This window comes from Schistocerca serialis, chromosome 1, assembly GCF_023864345.2.
Source record: "Schistocerca serialis cubense isolate TAMUIC-IGC-003099 chromosome 1, iqSchSeri2.2, whole genome shotgun sequence".
Classification (NCBI taxonomy): domain Eukaryota; kingdom Metazoa; phylum Arthropoda; class Insecta; order Orthoptera; family Acrididae; genus Schistocerca; species Schistocerca serialis.
This window is the reverse complement of record NC_064638.1, coordinates 987,027,455-987,042,869: the sequence shown is the minus strand read 5'-3', so window position 1 is coordinate 987,042,869 and position 15,415 is coordinate 987,027,455. Positions and strand designations below refer to the sequence as shown.

Sequence of the window (15,415 nt, the reverse complement as noted above, 5' to 3'; positions counted from 1 at the left end):
TGGCAGTCCAGAACCTCGGCAACAAGTGTGAGCATGTTCATGCGTCTACTGAAACAGGCATCGTCGCACAACCGCTTAGCGCGTCCAAGTCGTGTGGCAGTTCGAAAAGACCGTCCCTCCACTCGAAAAGCAACAGTGCGACCCCTTACATACTTGCACAGCTGGCTGTAGAAAGCACAAGTGCGTCTCCGTAGCTTGCTTCACACGTTTGCATCACACTGAGCTTTCTGGCCGTGAGCATTCCCTATTAAATGGTAGACACACATGGCCCCCTGGTGGCTATGCAGTTGTGCTCTGCTTGCCGTTCCAGTCGGTATACATCCTCCGGTAGCGCAGGCCGGGCCACCAGTTCGTGACAGAATACTCAATGGCAGTGTTCGAGAGCGCGCACCTCACCTTCTTGCCGTCCTAGCAGGGACTGGTCCTCCATTCACGCAGGTTGGGCCTCCAATACTTGACGGAGTACACCTAGGCAGTGCTCGCTAGCGCGCGCCTCACCTATTTGCCGTTCCAGTGGCTGCAGATCTGGTCGTGCAGGCCGGTTCGTCAGTACTCGATGGAGTACTCCTCAGCAGTTTTCACGAGCGCGCGCCTCACCTGCATACGATGTACGTCTTCCAGTCGTGCAGGCTGGGTCGCCAGTACGCGACGGGGTACTCCTAGGCACTATTCCCGAGCGAGCGCCTCACCTGCTTGCCGTCCCAGCGGCGGTAGGTCCTCCAGTCGCGCAGGCCGGGCCGCCAGTACTCGACGGAGTACTCCTCGGCGTACTCCTGGCCGCGCGCGTGGTCGTAGCGGCCCTGCGTGTGCACCGCCGTCACCACGTGCACGCCGGCCAGCGCCACCGACAGCCACTCGCGCACCCCGCGCGACACCTGCGACTTGGGGCACCACGCGCCGCCGCCGCGCTCGCTGCGTAGTCTGCGGGTGGAAGCAGCAACTCTGTCAGTCGCACGGTGGAAGCCATTTACTGGGACACGAACCTGGATCTTAACCTGTTGAGCTATAACACTTAAACTTTCGTAATCTGGGTTTAATGTGACAAAACCTTGGTCTTCAATTGCTTCAATGACTTTTCATCACAAGTAGGCTAACGAACAGTAATACTGTTAAGAATAATTGCTTACGTATCCATCAGTAATGACATAATCAAAGAGAACTATCATAGACAAGAAATTGCTTACTTCCTCATGCTAATAGAGTTTAACATTGCTTCAACCTATGATAATGGCCTTAGTTAGTCGAGGAAGAGCGCTAACAAGATTCTGAGGGTCTGCCACATGCGCTCATTGTAGGTTAGATCAAATAAAGCTAAGAAATAGAGCAAACAGAGAGCATCGTGACGGATAAAGAGGCTAGTCAACCAGAATGTGAGCATAGCGACATTCAGCACTGCAATATTCATATCCACAAAGCGAAGAATACATCTATTTAAAAAAGCTGATAAGATTTCGCTTCACAACTATCTAAGAGACAGTCTCCACCCCTACCATCTAAGAAAATAAGGATAGACCAGAATTGACTTGAATTCAGATGAACAGTATCGGCGGCAATTGAGAGATTTATATAAGACAAATTAATAAAAGGTGGCACTGATGCCCTTACCATGGTACACAAAACGTATCAGGACACCGGAATGGTGACGAGGTACTGGCAGAAGTAAAGCTATGAGGACGGGGGGTGAGTCGTGCTTGGGTAGCTCAGTTGGTAGAGCACTTGCCCGCGACAGGCATAGGTCCCGAGTTCGAGTGTCGGTCCGGCACACAGTTTTAATCTGCCAGAAAGTTTCATATCAGAACACGTTAGCAGAAGCAAAGAAAACACCTTACCAAATGTAAAGGAATACAAAACCCCGAGACTGAAGATGTTTTTACTGAAGCTCCATACATAGCGCAGACTTCAATGCGAGATGTGTTTAATAGTTTACACAACGAGACTTTGTCTCGAAACATGTTAAAAACTCCTAGGTGATACTGGCCACACGTAAATTACACGAACAGCAAGACACAATCAATACCTTCATTGCACGATATCAATAGTAATACTACAGGTGACAGCGTCACTAAAGCAGAGATACTGGACACAGGTTTCCGAAATTCCTTCGCCAAAGAAGACGAAGTAAACTTTCGAGAATTTAGATCAACAACAGCAGCCAACAACAGTAACTCAGAAGCAGATTTATCATCGGTATAGCGAAGCAGCTTAAATCACTCAATAAAGGCTAGTCTTCCGGTTCGGATAGCATACAAGTGAGTTTCCTTTCAGAGTAAGTTGATAAAACAGTCCCATATTTAACAACAGTATCCAACCGTTCGCTCGACGAAAGATCTGCACCTAAAGGACCAGAAAGTTACCAAAGTCACTCGAGTAATCAGGTAATAAAATAGAGTTGTCTGATAAACTACAGATCTATATCCCTGACGTCAATTTGCAATACTGAGCTCGAACGTTATGGATTACCTCGACGATAACGATATATTGACACGTAGTTAGCACAGATTTAGACAATATCGTTCTTGTGAAACACAACTAGCTCTTTATTCGCACGAAGCAACGAGTATTATCGACAGGGGATCTCATATTCATTCCATGTTTCTAAATTTCCGGAATGTTTTTGACACCGTTCCTCACAAGCGTCTTCTCATTAAATTCTGTGCCTATAGAGTAGCTGGATTTGTGATTTCCAATCAGGAAGTTACAATACGTAGTAATCGAAGGAAAGTAATCGACTAAAATATAAGTGATATCTGACGTTCCCCAAGAAAGCGTTTGAGGCCCTCTGCTGTTCATAACCTACAGAAACGATTTAGGAGACAATCGCAGCATCCTCTTAGATTTTTGGCAGATGATGCTGTTGTTTATCATCTAAAGCCTTCAGGAGACCAAACTCAATGCAGAACGATTTCTGTATGGTGAGAAAAATGGCAATTTACTCTCGATAATGAAAAGTGTGAGGACATCGCAATAGTAAGGATATCCACAAGAGTACTAAAAGAAATCCGTTAAATTTCTGTTACACGATAAATCACATAAATCGAAAGGCTGTCATTTCAACTACACGCCTGGGAATTAAAATCACGAACAACTTGAATTGGAACGAGCACATACGGGAAGACAAACCAAAGAAAGTGTTTTACTGGCAGAACACTTCGAAGATGCAAGAAGTCTGCTGAAGAGACTGCCTACACCACTCTTGTCCTCTGCTAGACTATTACGGTGCGATATTGTATTCTTATCAGGTAAAGGACGTCGAAAATGGCCAAAGAAGGGCAGCGCATTTTGTGTTATCCTGAAACTGGGAAGAGAGTATCAAGGGCATGGCGAGCGAATTGGGGTAGTAACCGTTAAAACTAAGGCATTTATCATTTCACCGAAATTTCAAACACCAATTTTCTCCTCTGACTGCAAAAATGTTTTATTGCCGCTAACCTACATAAAATAAACACTCATCGAAAAAAAAAGAGAAACTGGAGCTCGTACGGAGGATTTAAGTGCTTATTTTTTTCATGCGGTATCAGAGAGTGGAACTATAAAGAAGTAGTCCAAAGGTGGTTCGATGAACCCTCTCGACATCTGGAGTTGTACATCTCCCGAAACACCGCTGCAAACAGATGCTATAGAGTAGCCAAGCGACACAGAAACTGGACCTTAGCTGGCTGGAGTCGAGTAGTTTCGTAAGATATACGATGCTGCCTTTCTTCAATGCGTTGCTGGCTCGAGTCGAGTAGTTTCGTAAGATACACGATGCTGCCTTTCTTCAATTCGTTGAGTGTATCGACATCGCAGTGGAGGCTTAGGTCAAGACTGAGGTAGAATTGTGATTTATTGTTTTCTTTCCATCTATGGTCCATTCATTTAGGATTTCAGGAGCATGACCAAGGTATTTCCTTCCAGCATTCTCGGTTACCAAGTGTTGCCCATTCTGCTGTATGGGAATGGTCGCGTACTGCGGTCTTCCAAGAGAACGATGACTATGTTCAGAGAGGTTGACGTATACCCTCTTTGTTTTTAGGAGAGTCAGGGACCCTATCGCATCCTCATTGTCCCGCTAAATCAACCGATCCTGCTCCAATAGAAAATGTCGGGGACTAGGAGTTAACTTCTTGGCAGTTTGGTAGTTCTGCAGGATTTGTCACCAACGAGAGGCTTCAACTGGATACGGTATATCTAAATAAACTTGTCATATCTGTTTCTCAGACGAATTGAGGCAATTATCATTACCAGAGGTGATGTTTCACAGTACTAGCGTCACATCACTTCGTGGGATGATATATCTTTTTGTTTTTCCTGGTGTGTTCACCCTTCTGTTCTTTTTTCCATACGATTAATCGAATGTCCTGTACACTCGATGTATGAAATTTTATGAAATTTATGGCTGTATCTCACTAACCTGCCGTATCGGGGACCAACACTTCCCACGTAGCTGGAGCTCGCAGAAAGGGCTGAGTCCGGAATGGCCCCAGACTCGAGGCCAAGCGGCGCATCGCAGTCACCTGCAACACAAGGGGCCTGCTCTGCAAGCGATGTCTCCCACGCAAGCAAACGACTATGTGGTACACCCTCTTACCTTGCTCCAGCATTATAGCTGGCGTCTCTTGGTGAAGAAAATGTGCCGGCCGAAGTGGCCGTGCGGTTAAAGGCGCTGCAGCCTGGAACCGCAAGACCGCTACGGTCGCAGGTTCAAATCCTGCCTCGGGCATGGATGTTTGTGATGTCCTTAGGTTAGTTAGGTTTAACTAGTTCTAAGTTCTAGGGGACTAATGACCTCAGCAGTTGAGTCCCATAGTGCTCAGAGCCATTTGAACCATTTTGAAGAAAATGTACAGACGTAAAGCCGCCCGTTGTACCATGGAAATAAACTTAATTTTTCACTATTATTAGACGTAAACCACCTTCCATCTGTAAAAGTGTCAGCAAAAAACTGAATGAAATTCCAGACTCTACTTTGTCATACAGTATGAACATCAATAAAACCGACAAACTGAAGCGACGGTTTCCTGCGTGGAAATGGAGGAAGAGAGGTCCCGTGAATATGTGTCAGGAAATGCATCGTTGTCACGTTACATAGCACTAAAGAATGATTGTTCCTGTGACTACGTGTCGTGTTCCTTGAGTGTCGCAGGCTGTGTGACTAACGCAGAGTACTGAAAGCAGCAGAATGGTCTGGTGCTCATGTCGGAAACAAGGCCGGCCGGGGTGGCCGAGCGGTTCTAGGCGCTACAGTCTGGAACCCCGCGACCGCTACGGTCGCAGGTTCGAATCCTGCTTCGGGCATCTATGTGTGTGATCTCCTTAGATTAGTTAGGTTTAGTTGGTTCTAAGTTCTAGGGGAGCGATGACATCAGAAGTTAAGTCCCATAGTGTTCAGAACAATTTGAACCATTTTCTTTCGGGAACAAGCCGAGATGGAGTTTGCGTACGGGCAAGCAGGTGGAAGCGGTCGAGAGGCATCCCGGCTATTCCAAAACAAGTACCCTCACAGACAACTACATCACGTAACATTTCAAACTCTTTTTGGGCGTTTGTGTAATCGTGGGTCCTTTCAGACAGATGAATGTGCAGGGAGGCAGCGGACTGTGCGTACACCAGATTTGGAGGAGCGGTTTCTACAGGATATTGAGACGAAGCCCAGTACAAGCTGCAGTGAAGTGGAGCGTCAACATGGTGAAAATCAAAGTTAGATTATGCGTATCCTGCATGACAACTGCTACTATTCCTATCACCTAGAATTCCACGAAGGGGTCTTTGACCATCGGTTGTGGCTTGGTTGCAATACAGCTCTGTACTGGGTTCCGGTACGATTTGTCATCATTGGAGACACACCGTTCATTCCTGGACACATGTTCACAGGATCCTTTCTCGTCCATTCCCAGTCAGGAACCTGTCCCTGCAGTTTGTCGGTTTTGGTATTCTTCACCCTGTATGGAGCCTAGACCTCCCATCTTAAATTTCCTGGAATACATACCAAGCACCGTCACAGTGGATCCAATTCCGGAAAAATATGATTGGATTCCTTTCTATTCAACTGCAGGCTAATATTCGTTTCATTACTGAGCTACCGAGGTACTCTAAATAATAGAATGCCGGTCTGATATACAGTTTTAGGGAAGGAAAAACGCAGGTATTATACTGTGTGAAATGCAGGGAATCCGGCGACAATGATAACATAGGTTTGGACATTCTGAAGCATGATAACATTTATCTACCTGAACATCCAGGATTACTGTCAACAAAGATAACTGCGTGACTAATCGTATGAGAAAGGGAAGGAGTATAGGTAATTGTGGCACACGATGTCTGTCAGAGTGGGGTTTGGCTGGGGATTGTGTTAAAGATGGTTCTTAATTAGGTACTCAGCTTTATTAGGAAAAACTTACGGAAAGAGGTTATGCATAAATAAACAAAGCAAGCGCTTACGCTCAGTCTTCGTAATTAACTTCTGGTACAACAAACTTAGTTTGATAAAAATAATAAAAATGGTTCAAATGGCTCTGAGCACTATGGGACTCAACTGCTGAGGTCATTAGTCCCCTAGAACTTAGAACTAGTTAAACCTAACTAACCTAAGGACATCACAAACATCCATGCCCGAGGCAGGATTCGAACCTGCGACCGTAGCGGTCTTGCGGTTCCAGACTGCAGCGCCTTTAACCGCACGGCCACTTCGGCCGGCTAAAAATAATACTCACTTGAAAGGGGCACGACCGAACATACAAGAGAAAACCTAACATACATGTGCCTATATCATTCAGAACAAATATAGCTTAGCCCCATTGAAACTAAGTTTACATAGGGAGCACTGAAAGCATTTCTGGAACAACACTAGTTCACCACATAGTACAACACGCAGCAACAACTAGCACCTAAATCACTCTCCAGGCAGACATCATGTACGAACAACACAATCTACACCAATACAACTAACATGCAGTGAATCACTGACTAGCAACAGTGTCACTAAAGCTTATTACTAGGACACATTAAATCACACCACGGTCTCAGTGAGCTTTATCAGTTCAGTTACAATTATACAAGGCACTGTACTATGAATAAAGGTGCAGCAGCCTCTCCGCTCCCCCCCCCCCCCGCCCCCCCCCCCGCCCCCCCCCCCCCCCCCCCCCGCCCCCAGGCCTCACTGTGGGTTTGGCACTTCACCGATCCATCACAGACGTAATTATCAGTACTACTCTACACCACAAGTCACTCTTACACTCTGCTTGTCAATCGTCAATACAGAAACTTTTTCTGCGATACCTTCTTGGCTTTCAGTTGCTGTATCTATTGGATGTACAGAGCTAAGTATGCTACAGCGTCCCAGCGACGTCGACCATTCACCATCTAAATACTCTGTTGTCTCCATACTGTCTCTCTAACACCACGGCACTGTTCAGTTCGTCCTGTGTCCACATAATTTCGCCAGCATATCCCAACAGGCTGGAAACCGGCCCTCCTCGCCTCCTAGCTCCATCTTCGCTGCTGCTCCTTTCGCAGATGACAGTGGGGGGAATTTCTGGGACAGCCACTCCAGGATTTAAGCAAATCCGGCTGGTGTGCCATGATGGCTACGGGACCTAATGAAGTTTTGCTGCCTCTACTCACGGCAGATCAGGGCTGGCACCAAGCTGACGAGGCCGACTGGGATGGGTGCTTCCGACTTTCAGCTCTGCCACTGCGCGGCTTCATACCTCACTGAGATGCGGCCCTCGGCGACAAGCAGTTATGCGCACTCACTGGCGCGCCGGAGAACATGAGCCAGTAATGGCGCGGACTGCTGGGTGGGCGAAAACCAAAACGTTTGCGAATTTCGTCTTACTGCACATAATAAGCATGGGATTAGCCGAGCGGTCTAGGGCGCTGCAGTCGTGGACTGTGCGGCTGGTCCCAGCGGAGGTTCGAGTCCTCCCTCGGGCATGGGTGTGTGTGTTTCTCCTTAGGATAATTTAGGTTAATTAGTGTGTAAGCAGTTAAGTCCCATACGATTCCACACACATTTGAACATTTTTTTTTTGATGCTCCAAAATCAAGTATGACTGCAGGAAAACGAATTGATACTAGAGAATTCTCTCTGTTTCTTACAAAATTGAAGCTCAACCTACATTAATTTCTTTTACCATTTTACCTTTTTCCTTTTTTTCTGACTGGCCTGATACATCCCGCCGCATATTCCTCTCCTGTGCCGACGTCTTCACCTGAGACTAGGATTTTCACATATCGTCAACGATTATTGATTGGTAATATTCCATTCAGTGTCTTACCCTACTGATTTTTCTCTCTACAGCTCCAGCAAGAACGATAGAAGTTATTCTTGACAGCGTAACGCGTTTGAATCTACGTTCACACTACGAGAATCACAGTATGGTGCGTGACGGAAAGTACGTTGCACTACTACTGATAATTGTCTTTCCTGTTCCACTCGCAAATAGAGCGAGGGAAAACGGAAAAGTGAATGTCTGTATGCCTCAGCCCTACTTCCTCTTATCTTTGTGGTTCTTACGCCAAATGTACGTTGGCGGCAGTAGAATCGTTCAAAATGGTTCAAATGGATCTGAGCCCTATGGGACTTAACTGCTGAGGCCATCAGTCCCCTAGAACTTAGAGATACTTAAACCCAACTAACCTAAGGACGTCAAACACATCCATGCCCGAGGCAGGATTCGAACCTGCGACCGTAGCGGTCGCTCGGTTCCAGAATGCAGCGTCTAGAACCGCTCGGCCAACCCGGCCGGCAGTAGAATCGTTCTGCGGACAGCTTCAAATGCTGATTCTCAAAATTTTTTGACCTGTCTCACTTACCAGCCCACCTCTGAATTGCTTCGATGTCTTTCTATAATTCTATGTGGGAGGTATCCCGAATACTCGAGCAGTATTCAAGAACAGGTTGCACTTACGTTCTATACGCGATCTGCTTTACAGATGAATCACACTTCCCTATACTCTCCCAGTAAATTCTCCCAATAAACCGGAGTCGACCGCCTTTCGTGGTACAGTCCCTACATGCTCATTCCGTTTCATATTGCTTTGCAACGTTACGTCTACATATATAATCTTTGTGACTGTGTGAAGCAGCACGCTACTGATACTGTATACAATTATTATATGATTTATTTTTCCTACTGATCTGGATTAACTTACCCATTTCTACGTTTAGAGCTAATTACCATTCAGTACACTAAGTAGAAATTTTGTCTAAGTCCTCTTTTACCCTCCTACGGTCACTCAATGATGACACGTTCCCGTACATCAAAGCATCATCAGCAAATCACCGAAGATTACCGCTCACCTTACCTGTCAGATCATTTGTGTATATACAGATTAATAGTGGTCCTTTAACAATGGACAGTGTTCTATTACATCGCCGGCCGAAGTGGCCGTGCGGTTAAAGGCGCTGCAGTCTGGAACCGCAAGACCGCTACGGTCGCAGGTTCGAATCCTGCCTCGGGCATGGATGTTTGTGATGTCCTTAGGTTAGTTAGGTTTAACTAGTTCTAAGTTCTAGGGGACTAATGACCTCAGCAGTTGAGTCCCATAGTGCTCAGAGCCATTTGAACCATTTCTATTACATCAGAAGTCTTCGATCGACTCACATTTGGAAACTATACAATTTGGTCCTTGATTCGTTAACAGTCTGCAGTGAAGCGCTGTGTCAAACACTTTTCGGAAATCTAGGATTACGGAATCTACCTGTTGCCCTTCATCCACTGTTCGCAGGACAGTGTGTGTGAAAAGGGGAAGCTGAAGGTCACATGTTCCTTCTTGTAGTCACTGCCTTCGACACGTTCCTCTCCTTGCCGATCATACGGAGTACCTTTTCATTTAATCCTGTCGTTCCCCTTGCTTTTGCTCAGTCTACTGCAACAACACATCACAAACGATTAGATTATCCCCCTTTCCAGTTTTTCCATGGTCTATGGTAGACTTCAATACAATGCTATGCTCCAACTGTATATTCTCAGAAATTTCCCAAATATTTCCAGAACATATAGGAAATCATCAGTAGTTCCTTATTTAACTGAAAATCGAATTATTTTGCTCTTGTGGAACCTTCATTAACTGCACACATTATTCTCCTCTGTTTTGGTCTCATACAGGGACAGTAGTTCAATGTTCTAAAATTAGAAAACATTGTCTGATGAAAAGGTTTTAATAACAATGACGCTTTTCGCGCGGGTAGCGCACCTTTGGATTTTCTGTAGTAAGTGACAATAAACCTATTACATAACAAGACATTGTTTCTTTACACAGAGCGTCAAACAAACTATGATGGTACTCCGATTAGATAATGAAAGTTGTACAGGATCTAACCAATTAGTAATTAATGTTATCAATAAAATTTGAATCCCCTGATGATGTCAAATAAACTGATGCGCCAAAGCATTATGACCACAAAGCATTATTACCACCTGTATAATAGCGTGTTGGTCCACCTCCGGAACGTGAAATAACAGCGATTCCACGTGGTGTGAACCATGATAGGTTTTAGAGGTATGTGGCTACGAATGCCTACAAACAGGTCTCGTCATTTCCGGAAATTACGTGTCAGTTGTTTCTTCGGTGCGACATTGGCAAAGACAACGTCCCACACGTGCTGAATCGAGCTCAGGTGAGGCGAATTTGATGACTAAAGCATCAACGTTAATTTACTATCATGCTCCTCAAACCTCTGTAGTACGATTCTGGCCTGTTATTCTTTTTGAAATTCGTCATCTGGTAAGGCATGAGGCATGAGGCATGAAAGGATGGAGGCCTTCGATTACTAAGTGCAAATAGAAGTCCACTGGAATCCATCGGGTTATCTTCCATTAGGAAAGTGGGTGCACTCAGCGACTGTGATATTAATTATAAATTATAGAGCGCAGCTCTCAGTCGTTCTTTTTCTGTAGATTTCATCTAGTGCCTAGCCATTGCCAATGCACTATTTTCTAGTCTCGATTCATATCAGTTCCCTGTTGCTCGGGCGTCAGTCACAGTTCTTAAAGTTCCCCCATAGCATAATACTTGTACTGTACCCCATTGGCCTGCGTCCGTGGTGCAGTGTATGTATCGAACGGCCTTTCGTAAGGATGACGGTGTATTCGGGAACGATCACCGACTTGGTGCAATATGAAACGTGACTTTTTACTTCCTTGTGAAAATATTCAGTTAATGTTCATACAGAAAGATAATGGTTGCTCAAATGTTCCATTGATCCAGTCCAACCCAAACTCGATGATCCTGTGCCCACTGCAGTCGTAATTGATGACGTCTTTGTGTCAACATGGGAACACCTAGTTGTCTGCAGCGGAGCCCCGTGTTCAACAGTGTGCGCAGAACGATGTGCTGCGAAACACTAGTGCTGACATCGACATTGTACTCTGGGAAGCCTCTGACACCTTCATATGTGATGATGTGTGGATGTCCAACACCTTGCCCCTCAGATCGTGGTTTCACAGTCCTTCAAGTACTTTTCACAGATGCACATGGCAGCAACACGCAAACAGTCGGCCACCTTCGCTGATGTGCTCATTCACTGGCGCTGGGCCATAACAATCGACCATTTCTCGAAGTCGTTTACGTCAGTGGATATCGACATCTGGGGCCCTGCCCAGCTTTGGATCTATTACCGCCTAGTGGCGGTACGGTTGCGTTTGTGAAATAAAAAGTAGGACCTGCGGAGCAGTGGACGTAAAGTTTTATCAGTGTATATTCTGAAGCACATTTGGATGAGAAGACTAATGGAAGAATAAATTGTGTTTTGTGAAAAAAGGCGGAATTCGTTGCAGTAAGGAAATATTTGCGTGTCATCCGTTCTAGAATGGGTTGTGGAGATCTGTAACCGGGGGAGCCACAGAACAGTAGTGGAATCATTGATGGTAAAGAGACTGATGTCTTTGTAGAATAAAAGCTGTCTAAAACACTCCATTGAAGCTGTCAGACGATCATTTCAGGTACAGTGAGATACGAGGAGCGTTAAATAACTGATGAAACACGCTTTTTTCTCTGCATATTTCATTTAAAAATATGCGGAGTTAGTTGTGGGGTATTGTGGAATACTCTCGCTTCAGCCCCCATAGTTTCATGGAGTTCCCATAGGAAGCGGCGCTATTCGTAGTCTTCAAAATGGCGTCTGTAATGGAGCTTCATTCGAAGCAGGGAGCTGTCAAAGAGTTTCTTTTGGCGGAAATCCGAGCACCACAGATACTCATAGGTACTTGCAGAATGTCTACGGAGAACTGGCAGTGAACAAAAGCACGGTAAGGCATTGGGTGAGCCGTCTGCCATCATCGCAATAAGATCGCGCAAACCTGTCCGATCTCCCGCGTGCCAACCGAACGCACACAGTTATGACTCCTGCGATGTTGTAGAGTGAGGACACTCTGATCTGAGATGCCTCACACAAGTCTGTGCATCCGAGAGGACATCACAGAACTGTTCTTCCACATTCATCCTACAGGCCGGATCTTGCGCCTTCTGACTTCGATCTGTTTGGCCCAGTGGGGGACCAGTAGAGTGGTACCATGCGGGAACAAAGGACCTTCCAGTAAGATGGCGTAAGGCCGTTGCATTGCACGGTGATTGTGTTCGAAGATATGAGTTTGTACCCAAAAGCGTAGAGAATAGTATGATGTACTGATATTCTGAATAAAACGAACCTGTTTTCAGAAAAATAAATGTTGCATCACTTATTGAACGACCATCGTATTTACAAACGCGACACCTGATTGAAGGTAGGCTCTGAGCATGTTTTGGCCAGCATCGTTGGATATCCATGTTGATGACACTGAACCGTTGTTAATAGTCTGCCTCTGAAATGTCAGTCAAATGCCGAGTTATTACGTTTGTGAAATAATTCGGGCTCTATGTGAGACAACGTCACTTTCACAACCGCAAGCAGAGTTTACGTCTACCTCCGCCCCTTCCCCACCCTCCCACCCCCTTCCCACATACACAAATATCCACAGGAGAGACCATATGCAGTTCGCACAAGAAATAAATCCCGAGTGAAAGCACAGTTTGACTTTGTACTTCATGTCCCTGAGTTTTGCCACAATTTGATATGTTTTGCGTGACCTCATTACGAACGTCAAAGAAATTCTGCTCCAGGGGATAAATTTAATCTTCGCTCTTGACCATATCCAACAACGTGAATAATGGCCATCATTATTGCTGTTATGAAATGGGGTGGACCACACATACCCGAGAGGTTATTGAAGTTTTAACATCAGTTGCCGCCTAGAGAAGCTCTGTGACCGAATCCACTACATTTTCTGGTTTATCTAACGCAGACAGCTCTTTATCAAACGTCCTGACAGATTAAAACTGTGTGCCGGACTCGAACTCGGGACCTTTCACGTGCAAGTGATTTACCATCTGAGCTACTCAAGTACGACTCACCACCCGTGCTCACAGCTTCAATTCTGCCAGTACCTCATCTCCTACATTCAAAACTTCACAGAAGTGCTTCTGTTAACCTTGCAGAACTAGCACTCCTGGAAGAACGGATACTGCGTAAACATGGCTTAGCCACAGCCTGGGGGATGTATCCACAATGCCAGCTCTTTATCGGCTTCTAGTATGCGTTTACGGGAAATCATTCACTGAAATTTTGACACTGCTGGAGGAAACTAAGTATTAGGATTCAATAAATGGTAGTACGTTGTTTTAATTCTTGTGTTAGCAATGCGTTAATAAGGTAGTTAATGTTGACGCAAGTATGGGTGGTATATTAAAAGCTGAATCCGTTCACTATCAACTAAACACCTAAAATGTCTTAGTAATGTAATTTTACCAGAAGATCTGAAATTGGTACATCAAAGTCTAAATCGGAGACAATCAGCTTTGTAGTGACATCTTGAAGGAACGCTAAAACTAATTTTGTGGAAGTGTTAAGATTTCCATGTGAATGTTTTCGTACAGGAATATTAAGCAGTCTCCCCCGTATAACGTCACGCTTCATTCGAAGATCAGATTACACGAGAGTGTACAACAGGGTGACAGTAAAATCAATTATAACAGAACAAGGTAGAGAATGGAGGCTGTAGGATTTGGTTTCACATGGACATATTGGCTGAAATTACAAACTAGCCACTAGATAGAAAAGTTTTTGCTATGGAGGCTTCTGTTTATGCACGAACAACTAGCTGGTTTGGGCCATTGTGAACGTAGTTCTGTTATTTCTCTCACTAATTTGTGAAACAATTCTGCCGGTAATGTCAAAAAAGTAAACATGGTTGTAAATGATACTGAGCTGTAGCTTTGTTTGTCAGTTAAACATATTTACACTGTAATTTGTTAAGTACCATTCTGCGAAGTACAGTATGAAACGGATATGTAACGATACATGTATGGAAAACGTAGAGGGAAGTTTAAATACTTTACAGAATTTTCTTAGGGGCCGTTACATACGTCCAATTTAACATATGAAAATTTTTGCAACTCGAATTTGTTGTGTAACTGTTGTCATTAAAGGATAACATACTTAATTAACGAGGACCTGTCCAAAGTGCATAAGTCTCAATCCTTCAACCAGTTCAGAACAACGCTTTCGTCTTCGTTTTAACGACGCAAAAACCACAGTTACAAAAAAGGACTATTCTTCGTGCGCTTTCATTTTAAAATACAGTATACGGCGAAATTGAGACTGTTCTTCAGCTTCATGACATGCTCTGGTTTTTCATTCATATTCAAGCACTTTGTGTAACCAACTAAAGCACTATAATATGAAAAGATCATCACATAAATAATCCCATTATAAGCAGTATAAACGTTTACCAACAATCACGGAATGCAACTTAATACTAATAATGCAAACGCATACGCAATGCAGGAAAATAATTTCATTGCGCTCAGCTGAAAGCGAGACGTTTTATCGGTACCGTTTACTGAATGCGTATTGTGAAACGTAATACTAATGGCAGCATGTTTACAGAGTGTAGGAATATGCTTTCTGTTTCATTACTGAACTGCCAGAGTAAAAACGATGCCGTATAACAAACCGTACGATATACAAATAATAATGGAGGCAACAAATACAAATTCAGTAGACGAGTTATGTTATTATTTACCAAATGTAACTTGTAGTATATCCCGCTACCATAAAAATTTATTTTTAAGTGTTTATTATCGGCACCAATTGGTGCATTTCCACAGGAAGTAAAAATTGTTTACTCCCTTGCACTGCTACTTTTCCTGACCTTAAGCAGCAACCTACATATAAAATAAACTCGTAGGTATTGGGCACTCAATGATTGCTGAATTATTAACAAAGACATATTTGAAACGATATAAATGTCAAAAGAATTAAGTCGTTTGCTAAAACTATATTGAGATGGAGAAAGTACGCATGGAATACACCCAAATCACCCCAGACTTCCCCAATCTTCTTTGAACTAAGAAATAATGTGATCGGGAAAACAAATCAACAACGATATCAGCGAAA

The 15,415-nt window shown here is 44.3% G+C and overlaps 1 protein-coding gene across 1 annotated transcript in view; it reads right to left on the bottom strand.

Annotated features, from left to right (window-relative positions):
* The window catches only part of LOC126458640 (discoidin domain-containing receptor tyrosine kinase B-like), a 305,649-nt gene that overhangs the window by 172,323 nt on the left and 117,911 nt on the right, over positions 1 to 15,415 (bottom strand). The window contains exons 3-4 of the mRNA XM_050095811.1: positions 4,391 to 4,493; positions 690 to 921 (exon numbers count right to left, since the gene is read on the bottom strand). Of these exons, the coding sequence (XP_049951768.1) occupies positions 690 to 921; positions 4,391 to 4,493 (335 nt within the window). The remainder of the gene's footprint in view (positions 1 to 689; positions 922 to 4,390; positions 4,494 to 15,415) is intronic.